This window comes from Lathamus discolor, chromosome 19 (assembly GCF_037157495.1).
Source record: "Lathamus discolor isolate bLatDis1 chromosome 19, bLatDis1.hap1, whole genome shotgun sequence".
Classification (NCBI taxonomy): domain Eukaryota; kingdom Metazoa; phylum Chordata; class Aves; order Psittaciformes; family Psittacidae; genus Lathamus; species Lathamus discolor.
The window spans coordinates 4,816,111-4,842,904 of record NC_088902.1 but is presented as its reverse complement, the minus strand read 5'-3'; the positions used below and the strand labels follow the sequence as shown (position 1 = coordinate 4,842,904).

General features: G+C 49.7%; 1 protein-coding gene across 11 annotated transcripts in view; it reads left to right on the top strand.

Moving 5' to 3' along the window:
- The window catches only part of PPP1R12B (protein phosphatase 1 regulatory subunit 12B), a 105,468-nt gene that overhangs the window by 59,659 nt on the left and 19,015 nt on the right, over positions 1–26,794 (top strand). For 10 of the 11 annotated variants that reach the window (XM_065698576.1, XM_065698575.1, XM_065698573.1 and 7 more), the window contains 5 exons: positions 6,692–6,782; positions 7,228–7,398; positions 8,589–8,772; positions 9,305–9,417; positions 10,893–10,937. In XM_065698576.1, the coding sequence (XP_065554648.1) occupies positions 6,692–6,782; positions 7,228–7,398; positions 8,589–8,772; positions 9,305–9,417; positions 10,893–10,937 (604 nt within the window). Of the gene's footprint in view, positions 1–6,691; positions 6,783–7,227; positions 7,399–8,588; positions 8,773–9,304; positions 9,418–10,892; positions 10,938–20,249; positions 20,940–26,794 lie in introns of those variants that run through there. The other variant, XM_065698584.1, reaches the window with a different exon arrangement.

Sequence of the window (26,794 nt, the reverse complement as noted above, 5' to 3'; positions counted from 1 at the left end):
CTCCAGAGCAGAGCTGCTCCAGCAGCATCTCCATGGCTTCCTCTGGACTCGCTCAGCAGTATTCCTGCTTTCCAGCACATCTGCCTCCCTTAAAGTAAACAGACATCCCCAAAAGAACTCCCCATCTCGGTTGTTCTGAATGGCTTCATTAGCTCTGAAACTCCAGCCCTCAGAGCATCTTCAATAACCTCAATCATTTAAAAGCTTCCAATCCATGTGCTGTCTCCTCCAGCTCCAAACTCTGAGTTCTTGGTAGGTTCCAGTGCTGTACTTTATTGTTCTGGCAGAGACAATACCAAGCCCCCCAGGCTGAGAGCAAGCAGGGCCACGTTCCCACCAAACGAGCAGCTCTGCCTTGTGAAGGGCTTGGAAAGACCTGAGCCTGGGCAGATGGAAAGTCACACACCAAATCCACAAGAGCTGGATGCTGGAAGTACTCTTAGAGCATCAGCTGCTGTATGTATAACCTCAACCCATTGTAAACATCACATCAAAGCGTGAGTTCTTCGGAGGGACAAGAGGGTACTTCTTGTGATTAACAAATGACAAAGATCACAAGTCTCTTAATCTCTTGGATCAGCACCTGAACATGTTGAGTGAAGCAAAGCTGTTGCAAATACAGAATTTAATCTTCTGTTGTTAACCTGCTAATCATGCTGTAAACAGATGCTTGAAATGCAGAGCTTTAAACTTCCCAGAGCTGAGAACTCACAGTCCAGACTGAAACACGGCAGCTCACAAGAGCAGGATCCTGTTATCCCTCTGTCCTCAGCTTATCAGATAACTCAGCATTGGCTGGCTCTGTCTCTTCATTCCCAGCTCCAATGCTTGCAGAGTGAGATGTGTTGTCCTTCTCTCCTGCTGTCAGTGGTCTTCCCAAATGATAGTCAGCCAACTTTTCATGGCAGTGTCTCTGATGAGTCCTGTCAGTGCTGTGGCCTGATGCGCAGAGCATGTTAGCATAGGGCTACTCACAGGGAAACACTGAAACCTGTCTCTTGCTGGGATGCGAGAGCAGGAGAGTTTCCTTTTCTGTCTCCTTGTGCTTGTCAAGGATTGGCTTGTCACCTGGCGCATACTTTATTATCCAACTTAAGGAGTTGTATTTTGGGAGCTGCTGTCAGCATTGTTGCCTGCAAGAACTCGCACTTGCTTCTCTTCCCTCCCCCAGCTTAGAGATAGTTCCTTAGCCAATGGCAAATTTCCAGTTGGTAGGAATGCATTGCTGGGATGCTGTACTTTTCCAGTTGTTTCCAGGGGAACAGTATCAGTACTTGATGATTTGCTGGGGTTTTTTCCTATCCTCCTTTTTTCAGTATGTGTGTATGTATATATATATACACACACATATATATAACATCCATATAAATGTATATGGATGTAAGTAAGAGCGATAGATATATGATTAAGATATAAAATCCTGACATGTTTGGGATAGCGATATTGTACTTTAAGAACAGCCATTTCAAACATTTTAGAGTCTGAATATCTGTGTGGCTTTCCATGTGCAGGAAGCCAAACCTGGGCCTGGCTGCCCTTACCCGTATTGTCTGTCCTGGCTTCCAAGAAAGCTGTCACTGTGGTTTCCAGTCTGGTGAGTGTGGTTCAGAGTCACTCCTGAATCACAGTATTCAGGCTAAGATGGCCCATGGAGCATCTCCTGCCCACGGCAAACTTCCCTCTTAGAAGATTCAGCGAGACCTGGACAGGCTGGAGAGTTGGGCGGGGAGAAACTGGATGAAATTTAACAAGGGCAAGTGTAGAGTCTTGCATCTGGGGAAGAACAACCCCATGTACCAGTACAGGTTGGGGGGTGACCTGCTGGAAAGTAGTGAAGGGGAAAGGGACCTGGGGGTCCTGGTGGATAGGAGGATGACCATGAGCCAGCAATGTGCTCTTGTGGCCAAGAAGGCAAATGGCATCTTAGGGTGCATTAGAAAGGGAGTGGTTAGTAGGTCAAGAGAGGTTCTCCTCCCCCTCTACTCAGCCTTGGTGAGGCCGCATCTGGAATATTGCGTCCAGTTCTGGGCCCCTCTGTTCAAGAAGGACAGGGAATTGCTTGAAGGAGTCCAGCGCAGAGCCACAAAGATGATTAAGGGAGTGGAACATCTCCCTTATGAGGAGAGGCTGAGGGAGCTGGGTCTCTTTAGCTTGCAAAAGAGGAGACTGAGGGGTGACCTCATCAATGTTTACAAATATGTGAAGGGTAGGTGTCAGGATGATGGAGCTAGGCTTTTTTCAGTGATATCCAGTGATAGGACAAGGGGCAATGGGTGTAAACTGGAGCATAGGAAGTTCCACGTTAACATCAGGAAGAACTTCTTTACTGTAAGAGTGACAGAGCACTGGAACAGGTTGCCCAGGGGGGTTGTGGAGTCTCCTACACTGGAGATATTCAAGGCCCGCCTGGACAAGTTCCTGTGTGATGTACTGTAGGTTACCCTGCTCTTGCAGGGGGGTTGGACTAGATGATCTTTTTAGGTCCCTTCCAACCCTTGGGATTCTGTGATTCTGTGATTCTGTGAAGAGCCACATAGAGTCATAGAATAGTTAAGGTTGGAAAGGACCTTAAGATCATCTTGTTCCAGTGCCCTGCCATCAAGCATAGCTCCAGTTCATGACCAACAGCATCACATTCACAGCTCGTGTTCTGACTGTGCTGGCTGTGGCAGTGTGGTTTTGTTGGAGAAGGACCTGGTGGGATGGAGGGAACCAGTTGTCAGCAGCTCTGTACTTGGAGAAATTCATCATCTGTTCATGTTACCTGTGCACCGGTTAACAGAGGATTGTCGTTTCTTGTCCTGCATCATTCACCCTTTACTCTGGAGGGGGTTCTTTTTTTCCCTCTGGCAAAGGATCTCCAGCACGCAGATACGCTCCTGTGGTTTACCAGCTTGTATATATATCCAGGCTTACCACTGCCCTGCTTTGAATCTCTCCTTCTATTAGTATTTTATTGCAGCTCCTTTTGCTTTGAGATGGTGATGAGCAGTTGGGATCCGTCTTGTGTCACACTGACCTGATTCATAGAATCCCAGACAGGTTTGGGTTGAAGGGACCTTAAAGCTCATCCAGTTCCAACCTCCTGCCACGCACAGGGACACCCTCCACTAGACCAGGTTGCTCAAAGAGCCAACAGAGACAATAGGTGTTTTCTTGAAAACGGGAAGAAAATGGGAACCAGATTCATCGTGCACTTCCCAGCTCTTTTCTAGCTAATGCACAAATCAAAAGCCTATAGCTCTTGTGTGGCAGCAGGACAAGGTCTCTGCCTCTGGAACTCTAAGCTATAGCAGTGCTTCTGCTGGCTCTCACGTCCACATCTCTCACAATTTATATTCTGCTGCTTGTACTTGCAACCAGAACTCTGGGGAGAATCTGTTCTTGCTTTCCGCATGCCTTGAACACAGCACCACGGCTGCTCTGGTGTCAGGTATTCCTCGGAGGAAGCCTATGCTGGGAAAACACAACACACAGGACCATTTCTTTGCAGATCCACTTGGGTCGTGTGATACCGGCTTGAATGAGTAGGATGCCACAGACACTGCACTGGCAAGTGTTGGGTTTCTTGTAAACATCATTAACCCCACAGGGGGTTGTTCGCCCAGCGCCTCGTGCCCCATTTGCTGCCTGTTCCTGCAGCTTGCTGCGATCTGCAGTTTTTCTGCTTTGGAGAGCAGGGTATTGCTCTCCCTCTGTTATCCAGCCGTGCTTTGTGGCTGCAGCACACTTGTCATCTCCTTGCAGTGAATTTGCTCTCTATTTCTTCCATCCCATTTAGCACACTCTGCTCTCTTAACATTCAGCTTGTAAGCAAAGCGGAGCATCAGCTACAACTGTAAAATCTGGCTTTTCCCTCCCTCCTCCCCAAAGGAAAAAAAATAGCCAACACACCAAAAAAACCCCATCAAGCAGAGCAGAAATGTGATTGAATTGCTGGTGTGGAGTCTGGGGTTTGCATCTGAAATAGCTTTACAGCCCAGCCACCACCTTTCACCGCCAGGAAAAGGCTGTAGCTGCTTACGAGGAGAAGCCAGCCGTGTCCCTGTGCAAAGACTTGTTTCAGAAAATTCAGTTATCTCATGCCTGGAAAATGGCTTTGGGTGAGCTCCAAGAACTGGGGATTGGGTAAATGGAAGGAAAGCAGAAGTCAGCAATCGATAAAGGCTGCAGCCCAGACTGAGCCCCTCGGACCTGCAGAACGGGCTCGGCTGGAGGTTAAGTCACTGTTGGACACCCAAAACTGCTGCTGCTGTTTGACCGTGTTTGTAGTTTTGTATAAACCCTGGGAGAGACGAGGACGATGGAGGGAGAGACACAAATGGTTCATGTCCTGCTGTCCCCATACACTCCTCAATGCAAAGCTGTGGCTAAACCCTGAGACAGAGGGAATCCCTCAGCCGTGCTGTGCTCCAGCAGACCTGCCCTGGCCGACCCGGCTGGGCTGTTCCCCATGGATTTGCCAAACCTCGGTTGAAACCGCCATGGAAATCTCATTTGTCCTCCTGTGCAGGGGAGTTCACTGTGGTTTTTTCTGTGTACAAAAGTCCTTCAGGTGCTGTCAACGTGACCTTGTGTTGCTCACACATACCAGGAGTGCTCCAGAGCACCTGTATGAGCCCAGTTCCTCCTCAGGCAAGGGCAGGTCTCATCTTTCCTCTTCTTATTCACATGCTATGTGTGTAACTCCTCCACACCTCCATCCTTGTATGTGATGTAAATGCACTGATTCAAAGCTGTTGCCCACCTCAGTTAGCTACAAATTTACTTGGTTTATACGTTCCAGAAACTATTTATTTTTCCTTACTACTCCTCTGAACTTCATTTGCAGTGCATTTTCCCAATGCCTTCTTCCTACAGGCAGCTTATTACTTCTGGATGCTGTACAAATAGCAGCTATTCCACTTGTGTCAAAAGCTGCAGCAAATGCTCATTGTTTCCTTAATGTGCCATTACCTGGGTAGCCCACGTGCACTGCATGAAAGCTTGTCTGCAAACTCAGGAGCTGCACAGCTTTCACTCATCAGACAGCAGCTTTTCTGCTCAGGAAACAGCCTGTCCCTGGGAGGCAATCGGCCCCCTGAATTTCAGGCACTTCCCATGCTGGTGTATCCATCACAGCTAGTGTGGCTGTCGGGGTAATCAATGGGAAGAAATGAGCTCCTCTGCAATGCACTCACATGATCTGTGCTGGAGGCTCTCTCTGAAGGTGATAAATGGCACCGTGGAAGTGCAGCTCTGTGTCTCCATCACAGCCGGCTCCCCGAGCGGGATTCTCTCCTCCAGAAGTCTGCAGTAAGGGGCATCGATCCTGCGTGCTCTGCTGTGCTCTCTGAGGATCAGGGGAGTTTGGGGCGTGATTTATCAGGTCGAATACTTACACCAGTTTGGGGTGAGAAGACTCTCACATGTGTCCCACAACACCAGAAGACGTGAGGTGACCAGCTCCCATGGATGTACCTCCAAACAGTCCGAGGAACCCCTGCTAACTGTGGAGTGCACAGCTAAATCAGTGCTGAGCACTAGATGGAGAAGGTGGATTAAAGTCATCATGGTAGATGGTTTTAGCATGATCCAGGTTTACAGATGATGTCAGTGTTGATAATCCTTCTCATAAATGTTTTAACATACTGGATCAGATGCAAAACCTGTTCAGCCTGCTAACTGTTCCATGCAAGTGGTCAGTAGTGGAAAAGCAGGAAAAGAGTCCAAGGACAAAGTAATCCTATTCCTTAATAGTCCTTCATTCCTTAATAGAAGTTCATCCCTTGCTTGGCTAATTGTTCTTTGACCACATGTAGATCCTTGATACTCTGTTAACCTGTGGCAGTGGTAGAGCTACAAAGGAATGTTTCAGGCACCTTCATCCTTGCACAGTGAGGCACTGTTAATAATCATTCCCTATTCACCAGGCTGAAGAGTCCAGTCTAATTAATCTTTCCTAAGAGGGAAGCTGCTCCACGGATATGGAAATCAGGCTGATCAGAGCAGTGCTGAATTCCTCTCCAGCTCCTCCACAGGCAATGCCAGGGCAGAGAGCTCCGTTTATGCATTTTCCTGTGCATAATTCTGTTGGAATCTCGCAGGTTTAATGCAACGTGGTGGTGACCAGCTCTGCATCTTAACCAAGGGGTTTTCATGCTTTATTCTGGAGGTGCGAAGGTCGTTTCTTTCATTTCATGGCTTTTTTCAAGGTGTTTTGTCTCTACAAGGTGCCTGCCATGTGGCAGGTTTTCTAGCGCGATGGGTTTCATATTGATGAAGACAGCAGATTGCAGGAATATGATCATGAATATAATGACAGGAAGGAAGGTCTGAGGAATGTGCCAGTGCAGGATTTCTGTTCCTGAGATCTTTATCTGAATGAGGGATGGTTTCTGTGCTTTGCTTTATTCTTTTTCCTAATGCTGCAGTAGCACAGAATGGAGCAAATCACATGGTGAATAGTTGCACCTTTTTGAACAGGACATGTCCAACACTAAAGAGGTTATTTAGAGCCTCTAGGGAGAATGTCATTTGTGTATCAGACTCCCAGGAAAGTTGTCCCAAAGCAGAAGGCAGCAGCCTTGGTAGATAGAGGTGAAATTCTTTTTGCCCATATAACAGAGAACAGTAGCTCAGCAGCAGGAGGGCAGAGCACAGAGCATCTGCTTTCAGTTTAACCTCTTCTTGCCCCTTTTCCTTTTTCCAGGTCATATCTGACTCCAGTGCGGGATGAGGAAGCAGAATCCTTGAGGAAGGCACGATCCAGGCAGGCCCGGCAGACCCGCAGGTCCACACAGGTAAGGAATGGAAATACTCTTGTTCGTGTGTAGGACGAAGAGAGCTCATGAATAGAGAGGCAGGATTTTCTTATACATTGTTACTTAGGACAAGGGGCTTGGCTTGTCCTCACATGGTGTTGGAGAGGTTCTGGCCAAAGTTCCTGCAGGGAATTGTTACAAAACACTCCCCATGCACACACGGGTTGGGGTTTGGAGTTCTCATTTCTGCAGTATACCCTTCTTTTAGTGTGTCGCTTGATCGTGTGTGCTTGGGTTGCTTTGAGTCAGTGCTGATGTCAGTACGCTGCCAAACGTGTTAAAGGCAGCAGAATCCCTTCTGTTTGCACAGAGATAAAGCATTGGCCTGGCCAGGCGGAGGCCCGCTGGGAATTTCAAACTGACCTGGATGATCTGGAATGGAAACGTGCCCATTTACCACCTTTCTCTTGGACTTTCTCTGCAGGGTGTGACCCTGACAGACCTTCAGGAGGCTGAAAGAACCTTCAGCCGGTCCCGGGCAGAGCGGCAAGCGCAGGAGCAGCAGAGCGGGACAGCCGAGAGCACCGAGCCTGCTGAGGACAGCAGCGAGAGGCAGGAGACCCGCTCGCGGTGGAACAGGAATACGGATGAGGAGGTGATCCTCCTGGCCTCAGTTCTCAGTGTTTCAGAGCTAATGAAGCCATTTAGGATAACCGAGATCAGGAGGAGTTTTTTTGGGGATGTCTGTTTATTTTAAGGGAGGCAGATTTGCTGGAAAGCAGGAATACTGCTGAGCGATCCAGAGGAGGCCACGGAGATCCTGTGAGGGCTGGAGCAGCTCTGCTCTGGAGCCAGGCTGAGAGAGCTGGGCTGGGGCAGCCTGGAGAAGAGAAGGCTCCTGAAGGGGAGACCTGAGAGCAGCTCCAGTGCCTAAAGGGGCTGCAGGAAACCTGGAGAGGGGCTTGGGACAAGGGCCTGTAGGGCCAGGCCAAGGAGAATGGCTTTAACCTGCCCGAGGGGAGACTGAGATGGGCTCTTAGGCAGAAGCTCTTCCCTGTGAGGGTGCTGAGGCGCTGGCACAGGGTGCCCAGAGAAGCTGTGGCTGCCCCATCCTTGGCAGTGCTCAAGGCCAGGTTGGACACAGGGGCTTGGAGCAAGCTGCTCCAGTGGAAGGGGTCCCTGCCCATGGCAGGGGTTGGAGCTGGAGGAGCTTTAAGGTCCCTTCCAACCCAAACCATTCCATGATTCTATAACACTGAGGATTGGTAGTTCACCTCAGCAGGCTGCAGGAGGGATGGGGGTATATAGGTATTGGAGCTCATTCGCTCCCCACTGGGAATTTTACTTTTCTGTCTCTTGCCAGAAAATAAAACCATGTAGATCACCAAAAGTGGAGTGAAAAGGCTAATGATAGAAACATGGCCTGGATCCATCCTTGCTGTGCAGACTCAGCTGAGGCCCTGTGCTCACATTTTTCCATGTGCTTTGTGTGTAATGGAAAGCCAGAGAGAGCAGTTTTCTCCCCCTGCCATCACTTCTGGTTTTTCACTCGAAATCTTTTATTTCTATTAGATAACTTATTTGTCCTGCCATTGGCTGGAGGGACAAAGAGGTTGATCCCAGACTTTCCCATTCTGGGAGGCTGCTCCCACACTGAGCTGTGCAATGCTTTTAGCATTCATCCCCATCTGATGGAGCGAACCTGATCTGGTGGATGGAGGCCATCACTCTCAGCAGCAGTGAAGAAAACATGACGCTCCAAAAGATTACCAAGTTCCCTGAACTGCCAAATCTGCGCATTCCTCTTCATTCTACTTACTTGCTGTCATGGTTCTCTCTTTACAGACTGTCTATCGGCGATTACGGTGCCCAGTACAACCAGATAAACCTACGACACCTCTGTCTCCTTCAACATCAGCACCTCTCCTTTATACAAGTTCATACCTGACTCGAACAAATAAGTATCTAGGTCTTGACCCTGTGAACCCAGCAGACTTCCGAGGTGCAGCCACAGAGATGGAGAAAAATGGTACGTACCCAGAACAGGCAATGCTCAGGGATTTTCATGAGGTTTAGAACTTTCCATGTGTACAGACAGGGAGAGGATGTTTACTTGCTATTCTGAGGGCAGCAGGATGGGGAGCTGTCACCTCACAAACCAAATGCTATTTGTTTAAATGGAAATCCTAGCATAGGATACAGCCTTGTAACAGAGAGGGATAAAGGGATGTTTTCCAATTTGCATAAGTAAATGAGATAGTAATCCAAGGAACATTTTATCCTAGAGCTGGGGGGAGTGATTCTCCTACTACTTACTCCCATAGGAGCAAGTCAGGATGATTAGGGGAGAGCTGACAGCCAGGGTAACCTCTGATGAAGGAAGGAGTGCAGGTAACAGATGTAGTAAGGCACCAAGCTTCCATTTCATTTGGTTTAATAACTCCTTTGTAATATAACACAAGCCAAGATGGCCTTGATCAGCTTGAAAAGAACCACAGTACCTTAGCAAAAGCACAGATGTAAATCACTGAAACCAAAGCAGTCTTTCTTTGCTTGGCCAGAGTGTGAAGATCAGGATTTGGATGACAGATCTCCGAACAAACAGTCAATCCGGGAGAGGCGGCGGCCAAAAGAGAGGCGAAGAGGCACCGGCATCATTTTCTCAACAAAAGATGTAAGTTTGAGTTCCTTACAGAAGAGAAACTCATCCTGTAACATTCCGGGTAAATTTCCTTCCAATTCCGAGCTTCGTATATTTTTCCAAGGCAGTTGATTTCCCATTAGTCCTTCCCTGTCCAGGTCTGTTTGACTGGCTTGTCAAACGTGATGTCCAAAGGCATTGCATCCTTGTCTGGCCCGTGCAGAACCCAAGCAGTAGGTTCTAGAGGCCTGTTCTTGGTCTGTCAATCAGTGTGGCCCTTGCAGAATTGTGAAAGAGCCCACATGGGAGAAGAGAGGTCAGAACTCCAGGTTCTTTGGAGGTCACAACCTGCTGGAAGTGGGAGTCTGAGCCCAGATTTGGCTGTGCTTTAGGCCTCCTAGAAGGAAGTCAGTGAGGAATAAAACCTGTGTCTGGATCCCCTGCCCAGCACCAGAAGAGCTGTGTTGTGGTCAGTTCTCTTAGGCCTGGTTTCAAAAGGATTTCTTCAGTCTGAGGGAAGAAATCCGGCCCTCCAAACCCTTGTTAGAGACTCAGGGAGGAAAACAGATCACCTCTTTCAGGACAGAATATTATGAAATCACGATTGAGAAGACTGCAACAGATCTATGGACACAGCCTCCTTCATGCACCTCCGGGGAAGAGGCTTCCTGCTCAACACAATGAAAACCCCCCTGTGGCAACAGCAGATAGTTGGAGCTAAGACAAGTTGAATGGCTCTGCTGGAAGCCTGGGGATTTCTATTGAAAGACTTGCTGCAAAACCCCTTTTGATTATTTTCAAATGATTCTTACATCTTTTTTTCTTGCATGCGAAATATAATTATTTTTTTCTTATTATTTTAAGTGTTTTCCATCTTGCCCAGTTGTCTGCTGGGTCACTGCAGCAGCATTCCCAGCTTCAGAGCAGAAAGCAAATTGCTTCTCAGAGTTACAGTTCATTTCCCTGTTGTGTCTGTACAAAACTGCAGCTACAACTTCTGAAGTACCCCGAGTTCACTATGGGTGATGGGATGCCGTGGTGGTTTACCACTGCTCCATGAAAGCCTGGAGCTGTTCCAGAGAGGCAGTGGGTTACAGAGAGGCTGTGTAAGTGCAGGCTCTCTGGGATGAGCAGGCTTCCCTCCTGGAGCCTAACTGAAGGGGAGGATATTCTTGGAAAGTCAATATTACGTCAACACTTCAGACACGCAACCTTCCCAAGTGTCATGTGTGTTCCCTAAGTACATTAAGGAGTGTTCCTCCTTCTCCTACTGACTCTGGAGGAGCATTCACATTGCAGTTACTCAAGAGAACTATGTCCTTAGTACCAAGGTCTTCTAAATGGCCATTAGGTACCAAACCTGATTTGATTATCAGCCAGAAGTATTTAGGCAGGTTTTCTTTTGACAGAAGCTTTGACATCAAATCATAAGCAATACCTTATCTTCCTGTCATACAATCTGGTTGTTTCCAAGGCTGCCTAATTACAACGTTTGCTTTTCATCCTAGGATGGTGATGAAGTTGATGGAAATGAGGAAGTGAAGGAAACTCGGGTAAGTGAAAGCATACATCTGAATAACTGGTGTTTCACTCTTGCATGTTGGTGGCAAGAAGTCTTCTATGGCTTGACTCTTGTTTATACGAGAGGTTCAGGCTCTGGTCAGGAGCTGAGTATGAACCAAGAGGTAGTTCTGAGTAGCAAATTGGTTACTCATTCCTCATGTGAACCCCAATCACCCCAATGCAGAGGTTTTGGACAGTGTCTTTTGTCTCCTTGTTGGGTTTGGTTTCTTGCAGGAAATGGTCTTGGTGAGCAGCACATCAGAGATGGTTCATTGTTCCCCTGTTCTTGCCTCAGAACTGTCAAGGCCCTTTTTTTCCCTTTTATAATAATTACTGAGTCTTTCCAAACTGCTTTGGTTTCTTTTGGTTTTGTCTGTCTTAGTCTAAAACCACATTTGAGGCTGACAAGATGACTTACTCTGACAATGCTAAAGCTGATTACATGTCCAAAGTATTACAGCATGATATACAAGACCTGGGGAAAACAAGCAGATTGAAAGTTGCTCAGGGGTCACTGTGCTTGAGTGACATTTAATCTGTGCCAGAAAACGTTGAACTTGCGGGAGCCTTTCCATGTACTTTTCACTTCAGTAGAATGGTTGAAGCCTTGTTTTGTCGAAATTAACTGGCTCTTTGCTGAGAATTGTCAGTAATGCTCTTCAGAGTGCATTTTTGGTTTTCTGTTTGCAATACTGCAAGCCCAGAGGAGGCCACGGAGATGCTGCGAGGGCTGGAACAGCTCTGCTGTGGAGCCGGGCTGAGAGAGCTGGGCTGGGGCAGCCTGGAGAAGGCTCCTTAACGGAAGACCTTAGAGCAGCTCCCAGTGCTTGCGTGCTCTGTGGCAAGTCCCCTGTTTCCTTACACACCCAACATACATTAGAGCCTGGTTTAGGCTCTCCTTACACTCTGGTGGTGCTTCTTTTCCCATTCTTCCACTCCTCTTGTTTTTATCCACTTTCCAGTTCCTTGCCTTTGCTGCATGCCTCCAGCATCATGTCACTTGGTCAGTCTTCCCATTTTACATCCAGATCAGAGAGATTTCTGCCCTGCTGACTGGCCAGCGCTTTGGCAAGAATCGTGGAGCAGCTCCTTGCTTTTGGTTCTAGTACCAAGCGGGAAGTGTGATTAGTAATCACTAATTCATCAATAATAATGATCATTCTGGAATGGCGATTGCCACCATCCCAGTTGTGAGCTTGAACATACTGAAGCATTTGCTTTAGCTGCAAATCCCCACAGACTCTCCTGGTTCTATGTGAACAGTTAGTTATTTTCTTCCTCCAGTGTTTGTATCTTGGCTGATAGTAAGATTTCCATGGGAGCCAGAAACGGCCCTGCCTGAATTCCCTCCTCCAAACTCTGTGGCACTGGAGTTTAGCAAGGAAAAGGTAAATGCAGTATTGGAAAAAGAAGCAAATACATCTTGATCTAATTCTCAGAGGTGGATGTACTATTTTGGCTGAAACTTAGGAGCACCAGTGTGGGAAAGCGGCCCAGAGGCTCTGGCTGAGGTTTAGGCAACTGCAAGCAGTCTGGTAACGGGATGTGTCAGGCAACCTTCATGTGTTTGCTACCAACCCCGCCTTTCTCCTTGTGATGCAGCCTGCTTGGATGCACTGTGGAAAGTTGGAAGAGCAGACAAAGTTTTATTGTGGAATAAATGTTCAAGGGCACAAGGACTTCAGCTGGAAAAAGCCTCTGGGGAAGCAGCTTTAGGAGAGTTTTGTGCGGGATTCCAGTGGGGAGGGTATGGGAAGGAAAGAGCCTTTGTTCAGTCTGGGGGGGACCTGAGCTCAAACCAGAGGTGGGGGAAAACGTCTGGCCACAGTCTGGTCTCTGTTGCTCACAAAGGAAAACCTGCAGGAGTCAAAAGGGTTGAGCTGGAACCAGACTGAGCAGGGTGGGATGCCTGGCATTAGGATGAACCTTCCTGTTCTCAAGGCACTGACTGAAATACCAGTGAGAATTCAGTCATGGGGCCAGGGAATGAATGCCCCATCCCTGGAATCTCTGCTGCCCCGTCCCTGGCAGTGTTCAAGGCCAGGTTGGATGAGGCTTGGAGCAAGCTGCTCTAGTGGAAGGTGTCCCTGCCCATTTCAGGGGGTTGGAACTGGATGAGCTTTAAGATCCCTTCCAATTCCAATGGTTCTGTGATTCTGTGATGTTCTATTTCTCACAGTTGTTTTGCTTTTAGTGGTGTTTTATCTTCCATCTCTTCCAGTTGTGATCACAGTGCTCACCTTTTTGACAAGATGGATTTGACTGACAACTAGAAAGATCAGACAGGGCTTTAGTGTTTTGTGCCTTGCCTGCCACTGCCAGCCTGTGTGTTTGGGACCCGAGGGGTCCCGGTGACCCCCTCAAGGCAACACTTCTGTTGTTGCCCTCACTCCCTGTGGCCGCAGGCTGAGGATGTTCCCCTGGGCTGTCTTTTTAAGCTCAAGAAGGCTCTAAGCCCTCCACTTTCTGGACTGCTGTTGCCTAATAAGGTAAGGTATGTCCTCAGGGCCTGCACTGTTTTGCTGTGATGCAGGGAAAGTTGACTACTAAATGGGAGCAAAATAGGTGAATGTTTTTGCTAGCTGATAAGAAAATAAAACCTTTTAATCCAGACAGCGCTTATGGTGCTGTTCCTCCTGTGCCTGCTGGCTGCGGACCAGGGTCCTTTTAAGGGAACAGGTATTTTCCCCTAATTTTACCCTTGGATCCTTAGTTCCAGCACACACAGGGGTGAGGAGGGGGGGAAGCCGTCTGGCCCACGGCCAAGGTCATGTAGATGGGCCTGTGCGTCACTGGCGTGACTACAGCTAAATTATGGAGCATTTAATTAGGTGCAGCATCAGGCTGTGAGAGATGGGCTCTGGTTAGTCCTGGTGACAAACAGAATGCTCTACTGGGCACACATTGTGTATGCTGTGGGGAAAGGAGATCTTTGATACCTGTATAACAATGAGCAATGTAACGTAGCAGAAAAGTGCTGCAGGAGGAGGAGCTGTCATCGAGCTTTAAACATGGGGAAAGAGCAGTTCTATCGTCTGGCTGCCCTGGGTTTCTTGGGAGGTGAAGGGGGATGGCACTACAGAAATCTGCCTTCATTCCACAGATATCCCTATGCAAAATGTTCACATCTGCACAGAGGATTTGCCTTGTGGCTTCTCCAGCCCAATTTGCTTGTGTTCGTTTCTCTCAACCTCAATGTTTTGCGAGGGTGGCAGACTTGCTGTCTGCTGTCCCTCTTAACAGAGCATTTCAATCTCCAGTGCGGCTGCTCAGTTCCTATTTACAGCTCTGGGACAGTGCATTGTTTGTGCTTGAAGGCAGCAGTGGACTGCAGGGTGGCAGCTAAATGTGTTCAGGTCAATTCCTCTAATTCACCAAGCTGCTGAATTAAGAGGCTGTAATGTGAAGCAGTGCCTATGATGAGGATGAGTAACACAAAACCAGCTCAAATCCAATCTGCGAGTCCCAGGAAGACGAAGCAAACCAGTGAGTCCTCCAGGAATGATTTACAAGGTCACAGACTCATAACTATTTAAGGTAACTTTAACTTCTTGTTTAGTCAATTGCTCTCCCCACGTCGGTGTGCTGCAGGGTGACTGATCATTCCCAGTTGTCAACGAGTGGGTTCTGCCGAGGCGCTGGAGCTGGGCTTAGCAGCGCACCCGATACCCACCGGAGCCCTTGGCTCTCGCTGGCATTGCTGGGAGGCCTCTGCAGTCACTTCAAATTATCCCATTTCACCCCAGGGCCCTGTCCCTTTGCCGACCTGGCAGCTGTCCCACAGGTGTCCCGGGATCCTTTTGCTTTCTTCCCGGAAGGAACTGGGAGCACTGTGATGGGCAGGGTGGCAGCAGGATCAGTGCCGTGTGTATGCACCTCTCCAGCTCCATTGCAGTTGAATGCAGCACATCCCACAAGATAGCACAGGTAGTGTTCAGAGTGGCTGTTCTAGACCTGCTGCTGAGGAGCAGCCTTGCTCCCTGTAACGTAGCCCAGAGACAGAATAAACCTCACTATTGTTTTATGTCTAATTGTGTTTATATTTTTTTACTTTTTAAAGCTTAAGAGCATATGTTCCATCCCTGGCGGTGTTCAAGGCCAAGTCGGATGAAGCCTTGTGTGGGATGGTTCAGTGTAAGGTGTCCCTGTCCATGGCAGGGGGGTTGGAACTGGATGATCTTGAGGTCCTTTCCAACCCTAACTATTCTATGATTCTATGATTCTATGTTTGTGCTCACACATGTAATGGAGCATCACGTCAGTTTCTGTTTGAAACTGTCAAACTCCATCTCATCAGGACACTCAAGATTATGGAAAGGAAGAATCTCTCTGCTTGTAGCAGGTTCTGTGCGCCCTGGTCAGCTGGTGATCGTACTTTGTTGTCAGTCCTCCAGCAGGCCACAGGGAGGATGTTTCTCCTGATGTGATTGAAGACATCCTATAGAATCATAGAATCCCAGCCTGGTTTGTATTGGAAGGGACCTTAAAGCTCCTCCAGCTCCAACCCCTGCCACGGGCAGGGACCCCTTCCACTGGAGCAGCTTGCTCCAAGCCCCTGTGTCCAACCTGGCCTTGAGCACTGCCAGGGATGGGGCAGCCACAGCTTCTCTGGGCACCCTGTGCCAGCGCCTCAGCACCCTCACAGAGAAGAACTTCTGCCTTAGATCTAACCTAAATCTTCCCTCTTTGAGCTTGTCCTTTGCCTCTTGTCCTGTCACTACAGTCCCTGTTGAAGAGTCCCTCTCTACATCCTTGTAGCCCCCTTCAGACACTGGAAGCTGCTCTGAGGTCTCCACGCAGCTTCTCTTCTCCAGGCTGAACAGCCCCAACTTTCTCAGCCTGCCTCCATACAGGAGGTGCTCCAGCCCCTGATCATCCTCGTGGCCTCCTCTGGGCTTACACCTCAACAGCATGTTGAGGACACCAGAAAAAAGCCCTCCATGTGTTGGATGTGCTGGATTAAGATCCCTGTGTACAGCAGTAGATATCTGGGCAGCCCTTGGGGACATGGCTGTCCGCCTCGGAGAAGGGAGAAATTGTGCAAGGAAAGATGGCACAACCGGAATGAATCCTGCTCAGGCCTTGCCTTCCAGTCCATCTCATCAGGGTGCTGGTGGGTGCTGCTTTGTGGCAGAGCCCCCGTGAGGCCAGTAGCCCCTGGTGCCTGGATGTGCTGTGCAGAATGGTGCAGTCCCATGTTTAAGTAGCAGATGATTTCTCTCCCAGTTAGGGTCAGAAGGAGTGAAAAGCAGAGGCTGTATTGCCAAATGGCTAACAAGGAATTGAAGAGTAATCTAAATTTGTTTGGAATACTGAAGTCAAATTCCCTGACAATAAAATATGCTTTAGAAACTAGCACTGTAGGAAAAATCGTGTGTTCCAGCGATGCAAGTTTTGTCCCCCTTGTCTTTAAAAGGTCACTTTTTGTTCTCAGTTTATATCCTCCCACATGCTTCTCGTCAGAAAAAGCCTCATCTTTGGAAAGTCGTTAGTTTTTTGCTCTTGGACATGGAGTTTCCCAATGAGAAATAACAGTTTGGCAGAAGCTACTTCATTATTTTGGATGTCAAGACGTAGAATCCTTAAGCTACAAAACTCCTTCCCGGCAGGAATTTCCCACCAGCTTTGCTTCAATTCCAATTTCAGCCCTTTTTTGTTCCTCATTATAGCAGGTAACCAGCACGTAGCTAATGCTGGGTGCTGCTGGGGGGAATCTGGGGCATGGGGATCCATATATGTGGGCTTATTTTCATTGCTCCTGGATGTCCTCATTGGGAGTGAACACAACCTTGTGCATTGCTGCTGTTGAAGGAAGGCCAGAAATAGGTCTGCAGCATAGCTGGATAGCAATGTGTTGAAGTTATGCATTAGTTTGGCCAGTGGCACTAGAATATTGCTTTGTGTCAGCGGTTGCTTCCACAGACCAGGCAACAGAAGGGGTTTACAGCCATGGTGTGGCCGGGGCGGGTGGGAGCTATGGATGATCCGATGAATTTAGATAAAGAACAAAATGGGTCAGGACTGTTGCGAGGGCCTCGAGATTTCTATTTCTATATGTCATATTTTGGAAAGTCCCTCAGCTTGAAATAGCTGTGTTTCCATCTGGTTCTTGTTTTAGTGCTGGCTTGCTCCTTTAGCCTGACATGGCCTGTTAATAGCCCTGCAAGGTTCTGCGGCGTCCCTCCTTCCTAACTCGGCCTGTTTGTGCTGCTGCATCCCCTGTAAGGGAGCTGGGTCGGGAAGGGGGAGCTGGTCCATAAACACCTGCAGTGTGCAAATGCTGAGCAACTTCCACTGGAAAACACTTTGTTCTAACACTACTTTATCCTTAGTGGTAGTTACTGGGTGAAGTCACCTGATTTTTGCTGGGAGCATTGCTCTACACTGGAAGTCTGAGTGCACAGTGAAAAACAGCTCTGTGGATCTGTCATGCTGCTTTTCTTGAAGAAAACATGGTATTGAAACATGGTATTCCAACACCAGAGGGACATGGAGCTGTTGGAGTGAGGCCAGAGGAGGCCATGGAGATGCTGCAAGGGCTGGAGCAGCTCTGCTCTGGAGCCAGGCTGAGAGAGCTGGGCTGGGGCAGCCTGGACAAGAGAAGGCTCCTGAAGGGGAGACCTGAGAGCAGCTCCAGTGCCTGAAGGGGCTCCAGGAAACCTGGAGAGGGGCTTGGGACAAGGGCCTGTAGGGACAGGCCAAGGGGAATGGCTTGAACCTGCCCGAGGGGAGCCTGAGCTGAGCTCTTAGGCAGAAGCTCTTCCCTGGGAGGGTGCTGAGGCGCTGGCACAGGGTGCCCAGAGAAGCTGTGGCTGCCCCATCCCTGGCAGTGCTCAAGGCCAGGTTGGACACAGGGGCTTGGAGCAAGCTGCTCCAGTGGAAGGGGTCCCTGCCCGTGGCAGGGGTTGGAGCTGGAGGAGCTTTGAGGTCCCTTCCAACCCAAACCAGGCTGGGGTTCTGTGATTTTGCGCAGAAACGTGGAGTTTTCTCTGGGCAGTCCCAGGGGTTTGTGTCCAGGGGCTGTGCAAACGCTCATGGAAGGTGAGTTTTAATTCCTGTCTCTAGGAGCTGTAGAAACATTCCTCAGCCAAGTCAGCAGCAGCACAGCTCCAGCACAGAGCAGGCTGCTGGTTCTCACTGACGAATATCCTTAACAGGCAGAAACAGTCAGATCTAAACCATGACCTTGAATCTTACAAATATGGGGATGTGAGGACGGGAGCACTGCAAAGGAAGAGCCGAGTTTTCTGCTTGGACAGGGGAAACATTGAAAGCAAACAGTACAAAACTGCAGGAGGAAACCCATAAATGAGGCACCTTTGTTCAAATGATGAAACCCATATTGCTCTCATTCTGCTGTCTCTCTCCTGGCTAATACGGATACTAATTCTCATGCCACCCCTTCTCTTTGAAATGAGTTACTGTCCGCCCAGATGCGTTCTGTCAATCTGGGAGGCATCTGCACTGGGTGACTAATTAACTTTGAATTAGGGAATCAAAAGCTCAGGTTTTGGTTTGCTTTGCGGCTCGAGCTGCGCATTCTGGACTGAAACGTTGGGTTTGGAGCTTTCCCCACCCCTCCTCAGCAGAAACGTGACTGTGGAGCAATGCAGCAACCGTTCATTTGGGACTGGAGCACAACCCTGCAATTCAGAGCTGCTTAACTCCACCTTGGTGACTAAGCTGGGCTTTGTCAGCCTCTGAACTGCAACTGGGCCACTCCAGTCTGCTGGTGGCCACATGGCTTAACCCAGTTTCACTTCCTAAGTCTGCTTTGACACCCCTGAAGCTGAGACTCACCCGTGGGTGCAGGTTCTATCGATGTGCATTTAAAATGTCTGAATTACCTTGTCGCTGTACAGGCTCCAGCCTGCAGGAGAGGTGGAGGATGGGGGTGATGAGTGCAACAGATGGAGGTTTGAAAGATCAAGGTCCTGCCACAGTCTCCCTGAGCAGCAGGGTGCCTGTCACTACCTTCTTGTGTGTCTGGACTTCATTTCCATACCTTCAAAAGGGAATGCAGAAATATTGCCAGGCAGAATGAGACCTCTCCAAACTTCTCTTTTCCCCACCTCCTGCAGTCAGTGAAGGAAGAGGCATCCAACAGAAACCTGACCTCGAAGGGACTTTCTTAGAGAAGGACAATCCCACAGCGCCCGTGGTCACACTGTGATGCTGCATTGCCCTGGATGGTGACGGTGCTGGATAGCAGGAGAAACCAGTGCAGCTGTCATTCCAAGCACCCTTCCCCAACTGTGTGTCAGTGACATTGCACAGTTGCCAAGGAGCGTGCAAAAAAGGGGCAATATTTCAGATCAACAGAGAGGTGTAAATGTAGTAATACTCTTACCATGTTTTTATGGAGATGTTCTCCTGCACTTGCTGGGAAGTGCTGGATGATGAAGCAGCCTGTGGAGCAGATGGGTTTGCTCCAGGCAGCCGGTGCCATGGTCTGTGGCTGGTTTGGGTGGTATGAGTGAACCCATCCTTCGGTACTGGTTTGTTAGTGCTGCTGTACTGGAACAGGTCCTGTGCAGATACCTGGTCTGGTGCCTTTACAGATTTGCAGCCTTACAGTGGCAGGACTGTCATTAGTGTGTGAGAGCTGTTAAACCGCTGTGTGCTGGAGAGCGTTTGTCAGAGACCATCCTGTGTGCTTGTTTAGATGGGACAGGAGGGACATCACTTGCCTTGGCAGTGCAGAGCCTCCCATCGGAGCCCAGTGAGCTCTGGCTTTAGCCTGCACAGCACAGCTCAGCCAAGAGCTAGCTGGAAGTTTGCTGGGAGAAGTACGGACTCTCCCCACCCTTGTTCCTCCCCTCCGATTCCTCTCTTCTCCTCCTCCTCAGTCCCAAGCACCCCTTTCAATGCGTGTGAATGACACAAGGTCCACATCGCCTTCTTGCAGCTCGAAACAGCCTCCTGGGCTAGCACCAGCAATCCTGTTGTGCTGCCTGAGCGTGGCCTCCCTTGAACACACGAACTGCTCCATGGCCTTTAAAATGTCTCCTTTGTCGCAGCCACAAGGCAGGAACTGGGGTTCAGTCGGTTCCCCCCTGCCCTCCAGGCCATGGGCGCTTTCAGTTTTCTTCCCCCCCCCCCCCCCCCCCCTTCTCTTTCCTTTTCTTTTTTCCCTACAAGTGGCAGCCCCAGTCCCAAGCTGAAAGTGAATCGCTGCTGCTGGCCGCCCTCCAGCATTCCTGGCGGAGCGAGTCAGGATCTGGAATGTCAGAAGGCAGCGGCAGGGAGGGATGGGAGAAGCCTGTGCGTGGGTAACGGCGCCCGGGAGGAGGAGGAGAAGGAGGACGGAACAAAACACAACTTCATCTGGAACTGCCCCTTTCCCAACCAGCGCTTGTTCCTGATTTATGCCGTGGTGTTTCACTTGGCGTGCGGCTCAGCACAGTGACGGCAGAACCCTCGCGGCAGCGCCCGCCTCAAACCGGCCTTAGTTTTCTTCTTCTTTTTCTTCCTGGCAAAAGCATCGTGTCTGGGTAAACGCAGCAGTTTTCCAGCTCCTCTCCTGAACCAGGAGCTTTTCCTTCTGTGGCTGGGGGGGGAAGATCCCTCAGTCCTATGGCAGAGGAAGTGTCCTTCTGTGGCTGAGTTGGGATGGGTCCTGGCCGGTGAGGCTGGCGCGGAGCAGCACCTCGCGCAGTGAGTCCTTCACACCTTCTCCTCTTCTTCTTGGACAAGAAACATCGTGGAGCCTCAGCTCTCCCTCCAGCAGATGAATGCCTAAAATTATACCCCCTGAACAGCAGGGTTTAATTACCAGAGCTGTGAATAGTTTAATTAGCTTGTTCCGACCTTGGAAGAAGGACCCAGTGCTATAGAGCGACAAGAGAGCAAGACTTGTGTTGCTTCTCAGACACCCAGCCCGCAAGGCCATGTCGTCCCTGTACACCAGGAGTAAGGAATATACTCGCAGCAGGAAGGCTCAGTCAGATTCTCCCCCCTCCTCTCCTTCCCCGATCGCAAAGACACTCAAAGTAAGCAGCTTTTTCCTTTCTGTGTTACATGGGGACCTGCTCAGCACGTGCTCTGGGCAGAGGCTGGTGGTGGTGGTTTGTTATCTTACCCCTAGAGACCTGTGTCTGTGTTTGCTTTGGAAAGAGGATGGTTTAAATGAAACTTGGGAAGGTGCCTCTGCAGCAACAGGTTTTAAGGAAGCTGCTGGAGCCCTGGCGCTGGGATTATTTGCATGGCTGGCTGCTGGGAGGTGCTGGGATGGGAGTTTCCCCCTGGCCTCGCTCTTCTGGTAGGCTCTTCATCAGGGACTGTAGGGAAGAATGAGGACAGGAGGGAATGGCTTTAACCTGCCAGAGGGGAGACTGAGGTGAGCTCTTAGGCAGAAGCTCTTCCCTGTGAGGGTGTTGAGGCGCTGGCACAGGGTGCCCAGAGAAGCTGTGGCTGCCCCATCCCTGGCAGTGCTCAAGGCCAGGTTGGACACAGGGGCTTGGAGCAAGCTGCTCCAGTGGAAGGGGTCCCTGCCCATGGCAGGGGTTGGAGCTGGAGGAGCTTTAAGGTCCCTTCCAACCCAGACCAGGCTGGGAGTCTGGGATTCCATTGCTGGACAAAATCCTCACTGATGAAAATGAGGCAAAACCTGACCAGCTTGTTAAACTGGGCTCTGATAGTGCTGTTGAACCAGGGGTTGTGATCCAGCTTTCACCCTTGGGGCTGGGCTGACCTGTGGCAGCCATTTATTAATTGCAACAACAAAAAGGAAGAGAATCACCTGCAGCAGGAGATGGGTCGAGGTCGTTCACTGGTCCCCCCAGAGCAGAGCTGGTGTCCCCATCACCAAGGTTTGGGGAACCCTCTGTAACCGTGTTGCTGACAGGTTTGGAGTCATGGAGAGGCCACCACGAAACCTCCAGGTCTCCATCACTATAGGGGCAGTCCCTTTGCTGTCAAGAAATGGTATCATGCCAGAGTCCAAGCCTGGGGGAATTAAACAGGCAGGCTAATTTTGGATGTAAGCATGAAGTTAATCTGAGCACTGGTATTTGCTCAAAGGCGATAGGCATTGTCTGCTCCTTTTGAGGTGACAGAGCTTGGTCTACAAAAAACATATATGAAAAGGGTTTTAACCACTGCAGTGGTGTTGATGGAAGCAGTCCCTGGCCTTGGGCTGCTGGCTGCTCCCGGGCTGTTCACTGTGTAACCCAGTCTCTGCTTTCTTCCCATCTGCCGCTGGAGTGTCTCTGGGGAGTCTTTAGATAATCTAAAACCATCCCCTGTGTGCTTAGATAGACTTCATCAGTCTTTACAGCTGTGCTCACCACCACACTATTGATAACCAGCCTAATAGCAGGTGGGGAACCTCTCAGATGTGCTCTTACTCATAGAGTTAAGCTGAAAATGCTTTTCTTTCTTTCAAACCCCCAGGCTTTTAAGATCAGTCATGTTCAGTGTACACAGACTGACTCATTTCCCCCCCTCCTCATTATACCCCCATAAACAAGTGGCAAACACCTCACACAAGCCGTGACTGCTTCAGTGCAGGCTTGCAGGAGATGCTGGTTTTCTCCATCCATAGCCATGGTGGTTCTTGCAGTGGTAATGGTGATGCCAGCCATCGTGATGCCAGCCGTGAGCATCCATGTGGGAGAAGGCAGACCAGGAGTGCAACAGCATCAGCTCACAACTCGGTACAGGAAACAGTCCTGGTGCTATCTGGGTTATGGAAACAGCCCATGCCTTAAAAGGCTAATTAGGGAAGGATTCACTTCAGGCTAAAATGAAAGTATCTGAGTTAACTCTTTCTCCAAGACAATGTAATTCTGCCATGAGCAAGAGAAATAACAGGATTCGTTCCATCTTTGTATCCCCCCCATGCCCACAGTAACAGAGCCCTCGCCACAGGGTGCCACCAGCCTTCATAGGACACGTAGGAATGCGAAGTCTTGGAGTCTTTTATCCTTCCATCCAGTCAAGATTGATACCAGCAGACCTGTGGGCTCTAAACGTTCCCAGCTGAGCAGGGGTGCGAAAACAAAGGAGCAGGCAGGGGGGCCCCAGCACAAGAGGGCCATAATTCCTTAGGGCCATATCCATGGCTCTACTACAAGGCTTTTTCCCTCTGCTCTTAGCTCGCTCCCTCGTTACTCCACCTTCAGTGCTTTTAATTGAGCTTTCCAGCTGAATTTTTGTCAATAAGGGCTCAGCAATACAGTTCTGAGCTCGCTCTGTGGTCTGCACTGGTTGATTTTATTCTGCCTTTTGTTGGAGCGTCTGAAGGAGCCACTCGAGGTGGAATGGGGAGGCAGGAGCATCACCTTCCGTGCACCATGTGTTTGCACCGAGTCACTTGATGGTCCTACTTGGGTGTAAAAAGCAGCAATTCCCAATTGTCTTTTCTGTTCATGGGCCTCCACCTCAAGCTCACAGCTGCCCCAGGCTGTGATTACCACAGGCAGAGGGAGCTGATCTGGGTGTGAGTTCCGATGTGGACACATGCATCTGGAGCCCAAAGCAAATCTTAAAGGAATAAAGAAGTTAATGGACAAAAATGTGAGCTGCCTGAGCTGCAGGTGCTTGGCAAACCAGCATGGGTTGCATATTACATGATAGGACAAGGGGGGATGGCTTCAAGCTGACAGAAGGGAGACTGAGCTGAGCTCTTAGGCAGAAGCTCTTCCCTGTGAGGGTGCTGAGGTGCTGGCACAGGGTGCCCAGAGAAGCTGTGGCTGCCCCATCCCTGGCAGTGCTCAAGGCCAGGTTGGACACAGGGGCTTGGAGCAAGCTGCTCCAGTGGAAGGGGTCCTGCCCGTGGCAGGGGTTGGAGCTGGAGGAGCTTTAAGGTCCCTTCAACCCAAACCAAGCTGTGGGTCTAGCATTAACATATGAATAATGGTATAAAATCTTAAAGGTAATGTGACCAAACCTGACTTCTTTTAATCAGTGAGAGATGCCCTGCTGTGCTGTGAGGTTGACAGAAATGCCTGATAGATCACAGCCTTCATGGAGTTTGGAACAGAAGCAGGCCTCATTGTCAGTTTTCACTCCATGAGGGTTTTTGCAACAGGTTTCAGATGTTCCTGGTGACAGGGTTGCTCTCCTGTTGGGCAGACCTGTAGGAGTCCTTTGGTTTGCAGTGCTGCCACTGCAAATGCAGTGAAGGATAAGGAGCGGTGGAAGAACATTTCTCCGGGACACTTTTGTCTTCCTGGGATTCCGTTTTATGTCTTGGACTTGTTCTAGTTGTGATAAAGATGATGCTGCATAAATCGAAACGGGGTCAAATAAGTTGCCTCGTGACATTCTCTGATTTCTGGATTGCTGACTACAGGGTTTGTGGAAATGATCACCTCCTCTCCTGTAAGCCAGCAAAAAATAGGGGATATGAAACTTGCACTTTAAGGCAATTAACCTCCTCAGCACCCTGATCTGTTTAGCACTGGCCTTTTCTCAAGCATCGTGTTCTTGAGATGGGAATCAGTGGGAAATCCTTCTGGGTGCTGTTTGCTCCCTGGATTTGAGTTCTCCTCTGTGAATGTCCATATCTGGAAGCGTATTCTCCGGGCACCACCCGTGAGCTGTTCCCTGCTGTGACTCAGTAACCGGACGATGCTCCTGGCTCTGGCTGCATCTGGATGTATAAATAAAAGGGGTCAGGAGCCGTGCTGTGCCCCGGGGGTAAGTGGCTGTGTCCCTGTGGCTAAACTTTCTTCTCCAGCTCTCCTCCCTTCCCAGGAACAGAGCGAACTGATCCCAGCCAAAGCCAGGGCAGGGAGCCTGTTAACTATTGAATGTTCTGAATGCTTGCGGATGATGCAGAAGCACACAACATAACACTGCAGCCTCTTTAAAACTCCCACTTTGACCCTCTGCTGCCTGGCGTGGGTGCCCTTGGAGAAGCTGGTTAACCAGCCAGAGAGCAATCATATAGCATCATGGAATGGTTTGGGTTGTAAAGGGCCTTCAAAGGCCATCTAGTCCAACCCCCTGCAATGAGCAGGGACATCTTCAACTAGATCAGGTTGCCCAGAACCACATCCAGCCTGGCCTGGGATGTCTCCAGGGAATCACTGGTGATTGCTCAGCTTTTGAAACCATTGCCCCTGCCAAGGCACGGAGAGCAGAAGGTCAGAGGACAACTTGAGGTCACACCATGCCAGGGAATCAGCCTGGGCTGTAAGAGGGGAGAAAGAGGATGTCTTTAATTTGGGTCAGCTCATGGTCCAGCCACAACCCCAAGCACGCTGGCACAGCTGAGACAGGGAGGTGCTGTGGGATGCGAATGAGTGGCCACAGGAAGCAATGGGGAGAGCAGATGGAAACTGCAGGCAGCAAAGCACTTCAGAGTGCCAGAGACCAACGTTCACTTCCATTGCAGGAGCCCCTTATAGTCTTGTGTTTCATAAAATGAACACAAACCTGTAGAAAAAGGGTCTGGGAGAGACAGAGGGCTCGGTGCATCCATTCCCCAGGGCACCAGCAGCTGTACCTGCGCTATTCCTGACCCATGGATCTTGTGCTTGCAGAATTCCACCAGTGAAGATGGTGGCTCATGGTGGTCAAAGAAAATGGTGGCCCTGTCAGGTTGTTGACGGGCTTGGGGTGGTTTTGGAGGAGAGGGGTTTGGTTGGTTGGTTTTTTCTTACGATGACTTGTAAATTCTATTAATGACCCAAAAGTGCTGAGGTTACTGCTGCAGTTCAGTAGAAGGAAGATCTTTGGAGGAGAGGTACTCAAGCAGGTGAGAGTAGCTCAGGTTCATATCAGTGACTGGCAGCCGATCTGGAGCTGGTTTAGACTGAAACAGATGAGGGGTGGGGAGAGAGACAGTGAAAACTGACTTAATGCTGACAGCACAAGATGCTCAGTGTGCCACAGACCGGGCAGCACACCCAGACCAGCCCTCATCACTCCTCATGCAAGCACTGCCTGTGGCCGTGGTGGCTGTCCTGGGGTGCTGTGTGGGTGCAGGAGGAGGCGACAGGTTTTGGAACGTGCTTCACACACAGCAGGTTGGCTTCAGGCGGTTTAAACCCTGGCTGGTGGCCAAGTCGGTATTTAAATACCCCATGATAAACCTGAAGACAGTGTGCCAGAGGAAGGCGCCGCTGCCTGCACACCTGTGGCACTCCATACGGAAGGAATTGAGGAGGAGAAATCTTCCCTTCTCGTGTCGCTTGGCCGTTGGGCTTTTGTTTCCTCGTGTCTGGAGGGGTTTGTCTCAGCTCCGGGCACTTTGCAAAATCAGGTTTTTCACCGGTAAAATTTGTTCCCTTAGAAAAGAAGGAAAATGAAAATAAATCAGAGCAACAGCCCCGGGGCTGGGAATTGTGGCCTTCACTACATTAAAATCCCATCCAGCTCCATGTTTACAGGGGAGGTTTGTTCCCAAGTGACAGCAGTGACAAACTGCGGCTCCTGCAAAGCCAATGGGCCCCATGGGAGGTGTGGAGAGCCGAGGGACAGCAGTGACAACAACCAGGGGACAGCTGCAAACGTGGGGTGGCTTTGGGGTGGCAGGAGATGCGTCCCTATGTGCTTGTTTCTGATCAAGCACGTGCTAGCTGTACTGAAAGCTATGGGGTCTGCGGCAGGCAGCTGCCAAAGCCACTGTTCCATCTTGGAGGACCTTTTAATACTATGCTTCAGTAACAGCGGCGGTTATTAAGCAAAGTTTATTGATTTATAGCTTGTGAAAACGTCTTTTGCCTCAGGCTTTGGGGAGCTGGGGGTTCTGTGGAGGTGGTTTGGCTGCACTGGATTATTAATCATCTCCTATTTTGTAATCCCTGCATTTGCACAAGAGCAGCTCGAGTTGGAGGGCAGCGAGCACTATCCATCACGGCAGCCGGAGCCTTCAGGATGCTGTGGCAAACCATGG